The 15,164-nt window shown below is 48.9% G+C and overlaps 2 protein-coding genes across 2 annotated transcripts in view; both read left to right on the forward strand.

The window, feature by feature from the left end:
• Positions 1-3,880, forward strand: part of clasp2 (cytoplasmic linker associated protein 2) — a 33,641-nt gene extending 29,761 nt beyond the window's left edge. The window contains 6 exon segments of the mRNA XM_068746863.1: positions 818-1,001; positions 1,098-1,291; positions 1,382-1,510; positions 1,588-1,794; positions 1,887-2,003; positions 2,326-3,880. Of these exon segments, the coding sequence (XP_068602964.1) occupies positions 818-1,001; positions 1,098-1,291; positions 1,382-1,510; positions 1,588-1,794; positions 1,887-2,003; positions 2,326-2,403 (909 nt within the window). The 3' untranslated portion in view covers positions 2,404-3,880.
• Positions 3,881-5,629: 1,749 nt separating this feature from the next.
• Positions 5,630-12,418, forward strand: ubp1 (upstream binding protein 1). The gene is made up of 16 exons (XM_068747057.1): positions 5,630-5,859; positions 8,797-8,948; positions 9,348-9,424; positions 9,518-9,623; positions 9,727-9,833; positions 9,954-10,106; positions 10,177-10,287; positions 10,513-10,620; positions 10,718-10,824; positions 10,909-10,954; positions 11,329-11,422; positions 11,523-11,613; positions 11,703-11,818; positions 12,013-12,155; positions 12,238-12,289; positions 12,381-12,418. The coding sequence occupies exons 1-16, from the start codon at positions 5,744-5,746 to the stop codon at positions 12,416-12,418; spliced, it is 1,617 nt and encodes a 538-aa protein (XP_068603158.1). The 5' UTR covers positions 5,630-5,743.
• Positions 12,419-15,164: the final 2,746 nt, after the last annotated feature.

Consider the following 15,164-nt stretch of genomic DNA (forward strand, 5'->3'; position numbering starts at 1 on the left):
AGGTCTGTGGTTGCATCATCGTGGCCGTAAATCATGGTGTGACCGCAAAAGTTGACCTTTAAACTTGTGGGGCGAAAAAGTCAACCCTTCTTTGTATTCTATTCAATAATTGTGTGGAACACCAAAAAGTATTTGATTGCTTTTATGGAAATGAAAGGCATTGCTTTAAGCTTTAAGCGGAAGCATTTACCATACAAGACGACACTAGTACGAATATACCAGTTTACGATTTACACTGAAGCAAAGGCCTGAACACGGACGCACAAACATTGCGACCGACTTGACCCCGACATCCGATCTTTTCCAGCCGTCCTCCCACACAGGGAGCAGAGACACACACACACACACACGCTTGGTGTTTACGAGCTGGATGACTGCGAACTTAATCCTCTGGAGGCACTGATGAAATCTCGTTGGATCCGATCCCATCTAAAAGTTTTATAATTCCTCAAGTGCACTAACTGAACCCTGTTTGTTCAGACTAAATGTACAACTTCAGCCCTCGGCTCCTTTCTGAGGACGCAGACGTTAACCTCCTGACATTTTCCCTCGGAGGCACATCTGAAATCCAACCAGCCCGTGTGGGGGGGGGTTGTGCTTTCACACCAAACATGTTCAGTTTATTTGCAGCGTTTCATTAAATAGGAATCCTACAACTTAACTCCTGGTAAATCCCTCCTCGCCATCTGGATTTTTCTACTCAGTTTAGCGTGCAAAATAACTTTGCACTCAATTCTCCGGCCACTGGGATGAATTGAATCCGAATGCAGCCGTGAATGTGAGCCTGGCCTGTGACAATCGAACCGCATCTCTGCAGGGCGACGGCAGAATGTCGGACCAGCCGGACGGAGGCCGCATGGCGCTGGACAACAAGACATCCCTCCTCAACACCCCACTGCTGTCCTCCAGCCCCCGGGGAGCCCGTGAGCACTTCCTGGACTCGCCCTTCAAGCACGGCCGCAAAGACACCAGCCTGGGGGACTCGGAACGTCTCACCGACGGTACGCGGCAGAGACCGAGAGGGAAAGGGCGGCGAAACTCAAGAGCGGGTTGTTTAACCATTGCCCCCCTGCCCCCCCCCCCCCCTTTTTTAACAGACAGCAGCCTGGACCAGTCGGAGGTGGTGGCCGAGCTGCTGAAGGAGCTGTCGAACCACAACGAGCGCGTGGAGGAGAGGAAGGCGGCGCTCTGCGACCTGCTGAAGCTGATTCGCGAAAACACCCTGCAGGTGTGGGATGAACATTTCAAGACCATCCTGCTGCTCCTGCTGGAAACGATGGGCGACAGAGAGGTAAGGCATGCCGACGTGTCTCTGGGGACGCTGTGCGAACTGGGGCGAGGCTGAGGTCTCCTTTTTTTTAACAATAATTGATCATCCCAGCACGTGATCCGAACGCTGGCTCTGCGGGTGCTGAGCGAGATCCTGAGCAAGCAGCCCTGGAGGTTCAAGAACTACGCCGAGCTCACCATCATGAAGGCCCTGGAGGCTCACAAAGACCACCACAAGGAGGTGCTCCAACGCAGGCCATTAACCCGTTTAACGGCGTCGCCCACTGTCCTGACGGCGTTGCCGTGCGTTTTCTGCAGGTGGTGCGAGCGGCGGAGGAGACGGCGGCCATGTTGTCCTTGTCCATCAGTCCAGACCAGTGCGTCAAGGTGCTGTGTCCCATCATCCAGTCCGCCGACTACCCCATCAACCTGGCTGCTATCAAGATGCAGACCAAAGTGATGGAGCGGGTTCCCCGCGACAGTTTGATCAGCCTGCTGCCGGAGATAGTGCCGGGACTCATACAGGTAATGAAACGGGGACTTTCTGTACAGGGGGGGGGGGGGGGGGGGCTCGCACATTTAAATATCAACAGTTTACTGGTTTGTGGTTTGAACAGGGTTACGACAACTCTGAGAGCAGCGTGAGGAAAGCCTGCGTGTTCTGCTTGGTGGCCATTTACGCAGTGATCGGAGAGGACCTCAAACCGCACCTGAGCCAACTCTCCAGCAGCAAGGTGACGGGAAGCACGGGCTTCATCGCGAACCAGTTAGCACGGGCTTCATCGCGAACCAGTTAGCACGGGCTTCATCGCGAACCAGTTGGCACGGGCTTCATCGCGAACCAGTTAGCACGGGCTTCATCGCGAACCAGTTAGCACGGGCTTCATCGCGAACCAGTTGGCACGGGCTTCATCGCGAACCAGTTGGCACGGGCTTCATCGTGAACCAGTTAGCACGGGCTTCATCGCGAACCAGTTAGCACGGGCTTCATCGTGAACCAGTCGTTGTTATACATTAGCTTGCGACTCTTACGCGTCTGTCCTCCTCTGTCTGCAGCTGAAGCTGTTGAATCTGTACATCAAGCGTGCTCAGTCCGGGTCCAGCGGCGGCGAACCTCAGTCTGAAGGCCTATAGGAAGGCGCAGCGTCTCCCCCGATGGACAAACGCAGAACTGTAACTGTGCACACTAAACATTAAACATCTGTCCATGAGCTCACGCCTACACTGACCAAAAAAACAAAACACCCCCCCGCACCCTAACAAGTCCCATGGGAGCCATTTCCTCGCATTCACACCCAAACACACAGGTACGCAGCCCTCCTCCGCTTCCTGTCCTACCGAGTCATGGCGCCACAGACCTGACCACCGATGAGGATGAACTCCAGACTGAACTGAAACTTTAAATATGGATAAACACACACATCCTCCAAGTCAATAAAAACACCAAGAAAAGTCCGTCGTCTCCAGCTCCTCTGTGTCCCGAACAGAAGCCGTAATCATCACCCCCCCCCCCCCCCCAACATCTTGATGTCAGAAAGTGGTGCAACTGCATGGTTCTCATTGGTTGAGCCGAACAAATGGTGCCGCCCCCTCGTGTCTTTGTTTCACAAGGAGCACCCTGGGGCAAGATGGGCAGGAATGTAAATGTAAATGATGTCATAGTTTGGATTTATTTTACACAGTGAGGGGTTTACTGCAGCAGATTTGTTTCTTTTTGTTTTTTTTACTGCAGCAGATTTTAAATGTCTAGTGTTTTTCTCTCTCTCTCACATAAGCACACGCTTTCTCTCTTTCAGAAAGGTGCCGAGTAGCCTAAAAAGGTACGACCGACCAGCCCCGCCCATCGTTCACGATAAATCACTGTTGGCGCAATGCCAGCCCGTCGTAAATACAGTACATAGGCCGATTCCAAACGTATAGGAGGCATTGTATGCTTGGTTATGCATGAGACTAAATTTTAAAAACCTGTTTTATTCTGGTCAGATTGACAGTCGGAGCAATGTGACCGGCGTTTTAAAAAAATAATGTGAGCAAATGTCCACACCGTTCAGAAAATATCCGCCGTTTTCCAGGCTCGTCTCGGATCGGTCCACTTCAGGGCGGCGTAGCGAAGAACAGCAGGTGTGTGATTCTCACTAAATCAAGTATGACGGGAGATGGCTTGTCAAATAGTGGATATGTATCTGATATTAAAATGGAAATCCAATAGCTAATTTAGGAGAGTCCATCTAGCGGGGGTGCACAAGCACACCCGTGTGTCCATTCTTGCTTTTATTTTCTGTCTTTCTTGCGTGTGCAGTAGTCTCTCTCTCTCTCTCTCTCGCTCACACACACACACACACTTGTGTTTTCTCAGCTGAGAAATTTGTAGAAATGTATTATTTACCGGGCAGCACGGTGGCGCAGACGAGACGATTGATTTTGTCTCGTCTGCAAGTAGATGGATGGCATTATTTACAGCTCTGAAAAAAAACCAGTCACCCTTTCTCTCTTCATTGTCTTTCTTTCCTCCTCCCCCCCGCCCCCACATCTTGTAACATTCTAGTTTTCACTGTTGTGTGCATTTAAAAGCTGTGCTTACAATAAAATCAAGAACTTGTACAGAACACAATACTCTGTGCCTCTTTTGATGACGCAGCGGGAAAAACGGGATCTGTGATGAGCTCCAGAACTTGAGGTTCTAAATCTGACTCTGCCTGAGAGTCAGGCAGAGTCGAAAAAGAACACATGAATCTACTTTAGAATAAAATAAAAAACATTGCTATAAGCAACAACTATTTGAGAAACTGGTTTTAAATTTCTTGTATGCATGTGCTTTAAAGTTAGAGGTGTCACAGATAAAGTGCCAGTCCGACCTATAAATTACTACAAAAACGCTGCATAATGCATTAACAATCCGGTATTATCATTACTCAAATTTCACTTTTTAATTAATATATCATATACGTTAAAGTACATTTCATAGTATTTAATTTTAGATTCTACGATTTGATGTTATTTTGGCTCTGACACTAATTTACTCTGAATTTAATGAAACGTCACGCGACCGCCGTGCTTATCTCAGGAGGCGGGGCGGGGCTTGTCTGTCCAAAATAGCGCGTGTCCCCGACACTTTGATTTCTTTCTACTTTGACCGCGCGCGCGCGACGTTCGGGGTGCATCCGGTGGATAATTATTGACTACCCAGCAACAAACTTCCGAGGAGCCAAACTGACGTGAAAAAGACATGAAACACCTCGTAGCGGGGCCGAGTGGTTTTTATTGGGAGTGAGAGACGAACTTGCAGCGGCGGCAGGTGTTCGCCGGGGCGGGCGCCGGGCAGGATGTTGTTCTGGCAGTCCCACACTGAAAGCTTCAACGCCCCCACGCAGAGACGAGTTGGCAGCACATACACACGGTATGAATTTGATACGCGTTAAAGTGACATGGGTAATGTAGTTAAGAGCTCCGTTGTGTATTTGTCATTGCGCTCTCGCACTTTCGGACGAAAAGAGAGAATAAATAAATAGAATAAATCGAGAGATAAAGAGTTCGTCGTTGTTGACTGTCATAGATACGCCGTAAGAGCGCAGAACGCAGGTACAGTTGCGCACCATGACGGAAGCTCGGAGGACGCTGATTGGTCCATCGTCCTTGCGCTGGGCACTGAAGGTGGGCTCTGATTGGTTGTAAGCTTTCCTGGCATCTTTCCCGAGGCTGGCGGTCGCAGCTCTTGGAGGCTTCGCCGACCCGACTTGCCTGTTTTCGCGGAGGGACCCATGTTGATTCCTGGTTCTGCTTCGGATGGTTGTAGGACTTCTTCTCGTAGATCGAGGCGGCCTCCGTGGGTAACCCGAGCACCGCGATGAAAAGCGGAGAGCGGGTTGGGGCGGCAGAGCGCGCGATCACCGGATATCTCACAGTCACAGCAAGTGAAGTTGATGCTAGTTAGCCTGATAGCCAGGTAGCAACAGCTGTGCGGACGCAATGTGGGAATGCGGATATGGACTAAAATAAAAACTAATAGTCTCTGCTTGTTACATTTTAGCGGGCTAATGCTAGCCGGACCGCCTGAAGACGCCGAGCCTGTGGTAACAACGGGGCTGCTGGATTCACGCGAGCATGTTTAAGTTACCTTTTGTGAAGCTAGCTTACTGTTAGCTAACATTAGCACGCTGACTGAATTTGCTCGCATCTTCAGTCACGACTAACGTTTGCCCGCCGAGCGGACTAACTTACCGTTGATTTTAAACGGTCCGCCCGGTTGTGTAGCACAGTTCCGTGTCGCTAAACCCCCCGAATGAAGATATGGCGATCCTTCAATTCGCCTGCCCAGCTTTCCGAGGAGTGGCTAGTGGGCTAGCAGCGTAACTTTCCTATCACGGGGGTATCGCTCAGAAGCTGCAGAGCCCACCTCTTCGCTAGCCGGACCCCTCGTACCCGAGGCAAGCTGGCGGCCCTCCGAGTTGAAGCCGAGGACAAGGAGCTGGGGCCGATGGCCTGGGTGCTGAAGATGGACGATGCCACCATCGAGTCGGGGCTTGTGCACGACTTCGATGCCAGCTTGTCCGGCATTGGGCAGGAGCTGGGGGCTGGAGCCTACAGCATGAGGTTAGAGATGGGATTAACACACGGACCGCAGTTTATTCACGCAGTTATCGGTCGTTGGAGAGAACAGCTCATGTCTGGAAGCTGCTACATCCCTCCATGTTATTCCCATTCTTTGTTTTGGGATTTGGGATAGGGCATTGTTGACTGCCACGATCAGGGACTGAGATTAACCCTCTACGTGCACGTCGTGTGTTAATACTTTAAAGGACACGTGTCCTGATTTTGGCTGCTAAATGTAGACCTAAACTCGGTGTACTTTTCAGAGGAAGTCAGTTAAAGCCCCTCCAGAAAACAGATTTTTAGCCACACCAGTTTTACTAGACCTGTTCTGAGAAGATTGGAATTAGTATATATAATAGGATCAAACTTAAACATCTTAATGCTTGTTGGAAGATTAAATACGCAACCCTAATTTGTTCAACTGAAGATGAATCTTTGTTTTACTTTAACAAGGTTCCTTAAGACTGATATGATTTAATACGATTGTTGTTCCTGAATAATGATGAATTTTCTCTTTGTTATAATTGGATAATATCTTGTCAAAGAAGGAAACTAGCATTCCATTCAGCAGAGAATACTAAAACCAAAAGATTTGTATGCCACTGTCATGTGATTAGAATTAGTTTGGTTAGGCATTCAGTACAAACCCTTAATGTCCAGGTCCGGGTTTCCACTGCAGGCTCTTTGTTTAGGTTTAGGTTTCATCAAGCAATCTTCCCACATTAGTGTCTCCAGTGATATTCAATGTTGGATGGTAACATTTCTGTTTTAATTCTATTTCTCCCTTAAATCTCCATCCATCCACTTTTCCGACTTGCGGCTCACTGGCGTTGCTGGAGTCAATCCCAGCTGGCTACAGGCAAGATGCGGGGTAGACCCTGAATGCATCGCAGGGCCACACAGAGACAAACCACCGATGCGGGGTAGACCCTGAATGCATCGCAGGGCCACACAGAGACAAACCACCGATGCGGGGTAGACCCTGAATGCATCGCAGGGCCACACAGAGACAAACAACCGATGCGGGGTAGACCCTGAATGCATCGCAGGGCCACACAGAGACAAACAACCGATGCGGGGTAGACCCTGAATGCATCGCAGGGCCACACAGAGACAAACAACCGATGCGGGGTAGACCCTGAATGCATCGCGGGGCCACACAGAGACAAACAACCGATGCGGGGTAGACCCTGAATGCATCGCAGGGCCACACAGAGACAAACAACCGATGCGGGGTAGACCCTGAATGCATCGCAGGGCCACACAGAGACAAACAACCACTCACGCATGCACTCGTATACTCGTACAAAATCCACCTAAATTGCATTAACAAGGGACGGGGGGGCTGCAAATTAGCCTGTGGCTCGAAGCCTTATGTACATAACATCGCTGCTCTAATTGGTGGAAATGTTTTATTGTACAGTCCCTGCCAAATAAGCAAACAAATAAAATAATAAAAGGTTTTTGGAGATGGGAGGAAATCGGAGAACCTTGAGAAAACCCACGCAGACACGGGGAGAACAAACAAACTTTTTTTTGCTGTGAGGCGACGGTGCTACATCACCGCCTGCCTAAAACATGTGCAGTATAGATAAAAACATTTTATTATCACCGTGCTGATGATGTATTTGTGTTGTTGTAACCACCTGTTCCATTAGTTTCTCTGGGTATGTTTGTGCTGCGTTATGTAAACGTGTTGGGGGAAGTGCTAACGTTTCGTAAGGTAAGACGCTCCCAGGACATTATTGTAGCTTATCAGCCGCCTCCATGTCCATCTGCTCTTAGCATGTTTATCTGTGTGTGTGTGTGTGTGTGTGTGTGTGTGTGTGTGTGTGTGTGTGTGTGTGCTTCAGTCTCTTAGGATGTACACCACCAGTCAAAAGTTCAGTGTTTTTCTTTATTTTCATGACTATGTCTATTGTATATTCTCACAGAAGGCATCAAAACTATGAATGAACAAACATGGAACTACGTAGTAAAAAAAGGGTCGTCCTATGATCGAGAGGTTGGCGGTTCGATCCCCGGCTCAGGCACATGTGTACACTGTCGTTGTGTCCTTAGGCAAGACACTTGACATATTGAACATGTGAAAAATGGAACAAAAATGAAAAAGGTCATGATGGTTTGTTTGTTTGTTTGAAGTGAGGTTTACAGCACTTGAGCTTCCGGGATGACACGTTAACGAGTGACCGAGGAAAGCTTGTCTAAACCCGGCCGACTTCTGTGTGGAAGACTCGACTGTTTGTAGAAAGATGCTGAAGGAATGTCTTGAAATAGTCGAGCTTGTTTAAAAGTTTGACCCCGGGTTTAGAGCGGAATCATAACCTGTCAAAAGTTTTCCAGGTAATGAGATGCTGTGATGTGCGTCTCTCCTGGGTGGTGAGACACACACACACGCACACACACACACGTCATGTTGACACTCTTGCAGCATTTGTCAGGGTGAGCCGGAGACGTGTTGGCTGTCTCGAGCGGCTGCTGAGTGTGTGAGAGAGAGGGAGAGAGAGAGTGTGTGTGTGTCGGCATCTCAGCCTATCTCTGCGTGCGTCGCAAGAGACGTTTGGTTCATGGAGGAATGTCACATCTGAAACGAGCCCGCCCGTTTAATAATCCCAAACCGCGAAGTGGTAGAAAATAAACGATGATTTTAAGGATGGTGGCTTTGGAGATATTTGCATTTGAAGTTGTTAAACGAGAGCATCCAGTCTCGTATTCCTTTGCTTTTAAGGAGAGGCCTGATTATGTAATTATCTTAATCAACGCATGGTGCTAAAAATCAAATAAGCTGAGATGAGAAAAATGCAGCCCGTAACGTGTTCACAGAAACCAAAGCAACCCACATTTCTTGAGTGCTTTGTTTTCTAGGTTTTCGCATCTCTTTTCCGCATCCTCCACGCTGACTCGGATTTCCTCTCCTCTTTTTTTTTTTTATCTCAGTGATGTGCTGGCTCTGCCCATATTCAAGCAGGAGGACACCAGCCTTCCTCCTGAAGACGAGACCAAAAATCCCCCATTCCAGTATGTGCTGTGCACCGCCACATCGCCTGCTGTCAAGCTGCACGACGAGACGCTCACATACCTAAATCAAGGTGAAGAGAACGCCGAGTTAGCGGCCATCCTCACTTCACTTATCTTACTCCTTCTTTTGAGCGCTGAGGATGATGACCTGCTTTTAACTTTCTATAAAGGGACCACAAGGCCCAAACCGGTCACAGAATGTGCTTTTGGACTTGGAATAGAGAGCAGATGTTGGCTCTGAATTTGGCACAGATGTTGAAAAAGATATTGTGACGCAGAGATCAGGAATCCACAGCCTCACCCAGATAAACCTTTACATGCTCGAAAAGGTGATCAGCTTGGGGTCAATCTTTTAACCTGTCTGCAGCCGGCTTGTAGAGATATGCTTATCATGTGGACCAACAATCAACACATCCACAAGAATCTCTTTGACCCCCCCCACCTTCCCACTTCCCTGATTTCTCCCTCAGGCCAGTCTTATGAGGTACGCATGTTGGACAACAGGAAGCCAGACGAGTTCCCAGAACTCAACAACAAGATGGTGAAGGTGAGCCGACGCCTACAGGCGGAGCGCAACGCCACCACACGGGCAGACACCGAGGCCTCTCCGTGGCTGACGCAGGTGTGTGTTTGTGTCCAGAGCATCGTGCGAGTGGTGTTTCACGACCGCCGCCTGCAGTACACGGAGCATCAACAGCTGGAGGGCTGGAAGTGGAATCGTCCGGGGGACCGTCTCCTTGACATCGGTGATGATGATGATGATGCCTGACGGAAGTGTTTTACTTTTACGGTAAGGTGTGTGGCGGCTTTGTGTTCAAGCACCTGTGTGTGTGTGTGTGTGTGAGACAGATATCCCCATGTCGGTGGGGATTATCGAGCCGAAGACGCACCCCTCCCAGCTTAACGCGGCAGAGTTCCTGTGGGATATGAACAAAAGAAGCTCTGTTTTCGTCCAGGTAACCCAAGAACATCCTCATCTACTCAAACCAGACACACACCACCGTCCTGCTGTCTGGGGCGTGCCTCCGAGTCTCCACGTCAAACGTGCTCTTTTCTCCCCACGATTTGGCTGCAAGGTGCACTGCATCAGCACGGAGTTCACTCCCAGGAAGCACGGCGGCGAAAAGGGCGTCCCGTTCCGGATCCAGTTCGACACTTTCACACAGGGCGAAAATGGGGAGTACACAGAACACCTCCACTCTGCCTCCTGCCAAATCAAAGTCTTTAAGGTAGCGCTCCAGCCGTTGTTCCTTTATTTCTATTTGCCTGCATTAAATCTGTCCTCCGTTTCCCGTTCAGCCAAAGGGAGCGGACCGTAAGCAGAAGACGGACCGGGAGAAGATGGAGAAACGAACTGCTCAAGAGAAGGAAAAGTACCAGGCTTCTTACGATACCACGATCCTGTCAGAGGTTCGTGTGCCGCTGCGGCCGCGTAGGTTTAGAACAAATCCCACCCCAATGTCGAAACGTTCCTTACATGTAGACATAAAACCGATTTTTTTAAATAAAAAATGGGTTTTCTGAAATTGGGTCAGAACTGAGTGGTGTATTATTATTTTTTTATCCTTTATTCACTTCACACTCACGGCACGCAGTGTTTCCAGAGTCTTACCTCTGCTGCGTTTCTGTGTGCAGACGAGGCTCGAGCCCATCATCGAGGACGGCGGTGACCATGAACTGAAGAAATCCAGCAAGAGGACACTTCCTGCTGACTGTGGCGACTCCCTGGCCAAGAGAGGCAGTGTAAGCAGTCTGATGCCCTTCACTCCTCCTCTTCATCGCTCCACCAAACACAACAGCCTCGGGAAACGTTTTAATGTTGCGTGTTCCTCCTCCTCAGTGCTCCCCTTGGCCAGACAAGCCCTACGCCGGCACCAACCAGGCAGCTACTCCCTCCTTCTCCTCCACCCCACTGTCCACCTACACAACCTCCTCAGTGCCAGACAGGTAGGTCTTCATCCTGGGGTTGGGCGTCAAGCATTCCAAAGCCCCCCCCCCCCCCCCCTGACACTGTTGTCTCTTTTGGCGTAGTGACGACTCCTCACCCAATCATCAGGCAGATCCCGGCAGTTCGGAGGTCAGGCTGCCGTCCGCTCAGCTCTACGAAGCGGTGGAAAAGCAGACGTTTCAACACGTCACAGAAGCAAACGCACAGGTGTCAATGAGAACATGAACACGGGCTGCATTCCATTCAGCTGCTTCCTGTCAGGGTTCTGGTGTGAGGATTAGACCACAACCATTCTTAATGTTGTGAATTACACCTGTTCTTCACGGTGTAACGTTACGTTTGGTGCTTGTAGCCCACGATGGTCAAATTCGTTATTTATGACTTCTATGCTTGAAAAACGAATCATGAGACATTTGGGACTGGGCGGTAGGGGGGGGGGGGGGGGGGGGGGTAAAGCTGAGACGCCGGCGTGTTGACTTCCTGTTGCTCTCGGCCCTCTGCAGCAGCTGAGCCCCACTGCCTCCGTACAGGATGCGCAGACGTGGCTGCTGAAAAACCGCTTCAACTCCTACGCCCGACTCTTCTCTCACTTCTCAGGTAAACGCACACACACACACACACACGATGAGCGACACTTAAACATGGCTGTGCGCTAACAGCCGTTTTACCAGCGATGTCACGCTAACCTGTTGCGCAGGTTCTGATTTGTTGAAGCTAAACCGGGACGACTTGGTTGAGATTTGTGGGCCAGCCGATGGGATCAGACTCTTCAATGCACTCAAGTCCAGGTGTGTATTCCGTTGTTGTTGTCGTTGTCGACACCTGCATGGATCAGTCTACAGGTGTCGGTAGTTATTTTTCTCATCTGTTTGTGTAGATCTGTGCGTCCCAGGTTGACTGTGTACGTCTGTCAAGAGTCTCAAGAGAGCCCTCTGCTGGAGAGACACGGCACCAGTGAAAACGGAGAGGGCGGCGGTTCCTCTCATTTACATGGTACCCAACCTCAGAAGACGGCACCGCCGATCCCTAGAAGAGCGTTCTGCTGAGATCCGACCGGTTCCCCTTAATTCAGTTCCAAATGATGGAAGTTTTATTTGTAATTCTGCAGACGGAGGAATAAAACTAACCTCCAGATGCCGGTGCCGCCGCGACGCGTTTAAGTCCTCCTCTCCGTCTTCCTCTCGCAGTGTATCACGCTTTGTACTTGGAGGATCTCACAGCTGTAGAGCTGGTCCGCAAGATGGCGTGTGTGTGCGGCCTTCCTCTGGGAACCATCAACCAGGTGTACAGACAGGGACCTACAGGCATACACATCCTGCTCAGTGACCAGGTACACACACACACACACACACACAGAGAATTTAGAGACGAAGGCAGTACAGTTTGAAAACTAAACCGTGGGATCGTTCCAGATGGTTTACAACTTCCCTGACGAGAGCTGTTTTTTGATCAGCACCGTCAAAGGTGAGCTCACGATGTCTTTCTTTTTAATCGTCCTCCTCCTAAGAATGCTGCTTATTTCACAAGTACCGGTACTTCTCCCCCCCCCCTCCAGATGAATTGGGCGAAGGACTCCATCTAATCCTGAAGTAGCAAGGAGGACGGATGGCATCACTGAATGCTCCACCCTCTGTTTTGGAGCTGAAGCCTCCCTTTGTCCCAACGCTGGCTGCCTCCACTTCCTCCCTTTCTCTCTTCACGCTCGCTCGATGGAAAGCAGGCCGACTGCGCTAAAGCCATGTAAATGTTAGAATCTGACATGGGTGTGTCCTCTGTTTCATATTGAAAACACTATTAACGGAGTGGTTTAGGTGAAAGAAGAGAGACTGGGAGGGGGTGGTGGCGGGGGGGGGGGCATTGGTTATGGGGAAAGATAACGATGTATGTAGTTTTCATTTTATTGTTTGTCTTTTTATGTTTCATGTGTGGGGGGGGGGGGACGGGGGGACTTTCTGGTCAGCAGGAGAAGGGAAGGAGGCAGTTTCCCCGACAGCTTTTTGCCCCCCCCCCCCTTCTCCTACAACAACACACAGCCAGCACTCGGCCAGTATTGATAACCTGTACCATTGAACAGAATGTGATCTCAACATACTGGCTTGCTACGAGGAAAATCCAGCTCTGCCTGTTTAACATTGATTGACAGTCATCTTTAAAGATATATATATATGTCAAATGACATTGAAATATCTACGCTAAATTTGGACTGTCAGGCGGATTCATTTTTATTAACGCTCATATCGAGTTTTGTTATTTTAGACTTCCAACCATACTTTTCCTTTCGTCCCACCCATCTTTTAATTTACATAGTTTTAGATGCTTTATTTATGATCGGCTGTCTCCCCCCACACTTGTTTTTTTCCTGGTACCGTTTTGGCATTTTTTAACTATCTAGTTCATCCCGTTGTCAAAAACTCCGTACACATCTTTGATTTCTCTGCTTTCTGTGCTAATTTTGAAACACTCGTTTATGCCCTCTGGGCTTTTGGCCATAAATATGCCACACACAAAAAAAGAAGAGCAACAAGCCTCTTCGGATGATTGGCATGTGGAGCAGTAGCGCCGACCCGATTATCTGCTGTAATGTGGACTAAAGGGGCTTCAGATTATCAGGCTTTATTTAAGGAAAGCCCTCATTTTCTCTGTGCATCTTGGTCATGTGAAGGATTCAGAAACTTGATCAGAAAGCAGACTAAACCTTCTTTAGTGGACTTGCTTGCATGTAAATAAGGGTCAGCCCAACACACACAGCAGGCTGGTAGAGACGTATTGCTGTGCTAGCCTAGCTCCAGCAGCCCTAGCCTGTAGGCTAACAAAGTCATGTCTGCTCCACATGTCTGCTCCACACCCATCTTCATCTTCTTCTGTTTTTAATCTAGCTAGAAGCAGGAAGCGAGGATCACGTGTTTCGACTGCTCTTACCTTTGAGTCCTGGGAGTCGCCATAACACTGCTGTGAAGAAGTATTTCCCCCCCCCCCTCCCTATGGATTTAAATAATTCTATTCTATCACGGTAAAAAGTAATTCAAAGACCTTCACCTGTGTGAGATGGTAATTGCTGCCACGCTTGGCGGCAGCGTTTGCTGTAACTGGCAGAGAGTCTTTCACATTGCTGCTTAAATTCAGCCACGTTGGATGTTTTTATGCATCAACTAACCTCTTTAATGTCCTGCCACGGCATCTCAGTGAGATTTAAATCCAGAGCCTCGTCCGTTCGGCGTGTTGCCTGGTCCCAAAGCAGCGATGCAGCCACGGACCGACACGACCGCCGCGTTTAACAGTCGGTTTGATGCCGTCTTCGTGGAAGGTTGTGTTAATTTTTTACGTTGGATGTAACAGGATGTATGCCATCTTAAAAAGTTGCTTTTTCGTCTCATCAGTCCACAGATTCTCCCCAAAAGTCTTGGGGGGGTGGTCATCCGGTCCTGTTTGTATTGTGAAGTCGAGAACACTGACCTAAACTGCTGCACGTGAGGCCTGCAGTGCTTTAGACGATGTCCTCGGTTCTTTTGTGAGTAGTTTTGTCGAGCCAGCCACTCCGAACTCACCGCTCTTTTCTCTGTGTGGCAAATGGCTCTCACCCGTGGTTCGCTGGAGTTCCAGAGCCCTTAGACTTTTCCAAACTTGGAGATGTTAGTGATTGTTCTTGAATTTCGCAGCATGTTGTTGCCTTTTTTGAGATCTTTTACTTCACTTCGCAGTAATCAGGCCTGGGTGTGGCCACTGAAACCGAACTCAACTTTTCAAATGAAATGCGGTCAATCACCCTGAAATTATGATTTGAAAAATGTTTTTTTTCTAAAAAAAAAAAAAAATTGGGGCTATCGATGATTGAAATAGTTTTGACAAATAAGCAAAAAGAGAAAAAAAAAATCAGGAAAGAGGCGAATGCTTTTTCACAGCACTGTAGGTTTAGGTGACGCTGTTTATTTTTGATGTCTTGTGATGTCGGACATGCGTGCAGATCGCACGGCTCTGGACGCCAGACTGGGGGGGGGGGGGGTGTACGCATGTGTGTCATTTTTTATTCTTGCAAATAAAGCTTGATTATGTCAATAGTTGTCACAAACATTTTCCGTTTGGAATGATGAAACTCTTTAGCTTGCTGTTTAGTAACGAGCGTATGCGTGTGAGAGAGGGAAAGAAGGGAGAGGGGTGTGATTTGGTTCTTGTGTGTAACACCTCCCTCTTTTTCCAATGTTAGAGACCAAGTCTGCACTGAAATTTCGCAAAACTCAAGCTCGATGTGTCCGTCGGTAGTCCTACAGCCACACCTACTTCTTATCTGCATTTTCTTTTTCTTTTTTTTCTTTTTTAAGAACTGGATGCTTAAAAGAATGTC

This window comes from Brachionichthys hirsutus, chromosome 13 (genome assembly GCF_040956055.1).
Source record: "Brachionichthys hirsutus isolate HB-005 chromosome 13, CSIRO-AGI_Bhir_v1, whole genome shotgun sequence".
Classification (NCBI taxonomy): Eukaryota; Metazoa; Chordata; class Actinopteri; order Lophiiformes; family Brachionichthyidae; genus Brachionichthys; species Brachionichthys hirsutus.

Excerpts from the sequence above, each read along its gene's own strand:
- ubp1 (XM_068747057.1), top strand. The coding sequence starts at position 5,744 with ATGGCCTGGGTGCTGAAGATGGACGATGCCACCATCGAGTCGGGGCTT. Across the intron at positions 5,860-8,796 it reads GCTGGAGCCTACAGCATGAG|TGATGTGCTGGCTCTGCCCA; the intron begins GTTAGAGATGGG and ends TTTTTATCTCAG. Across the intron at positions 10,825-10,908 it reads ACCTCCTCAGTGCCAGACAG|TGACGACTCCTCACCCAATC; the intron begins GTAGGTCTTCAT and ends CTTTTGGCGTAG.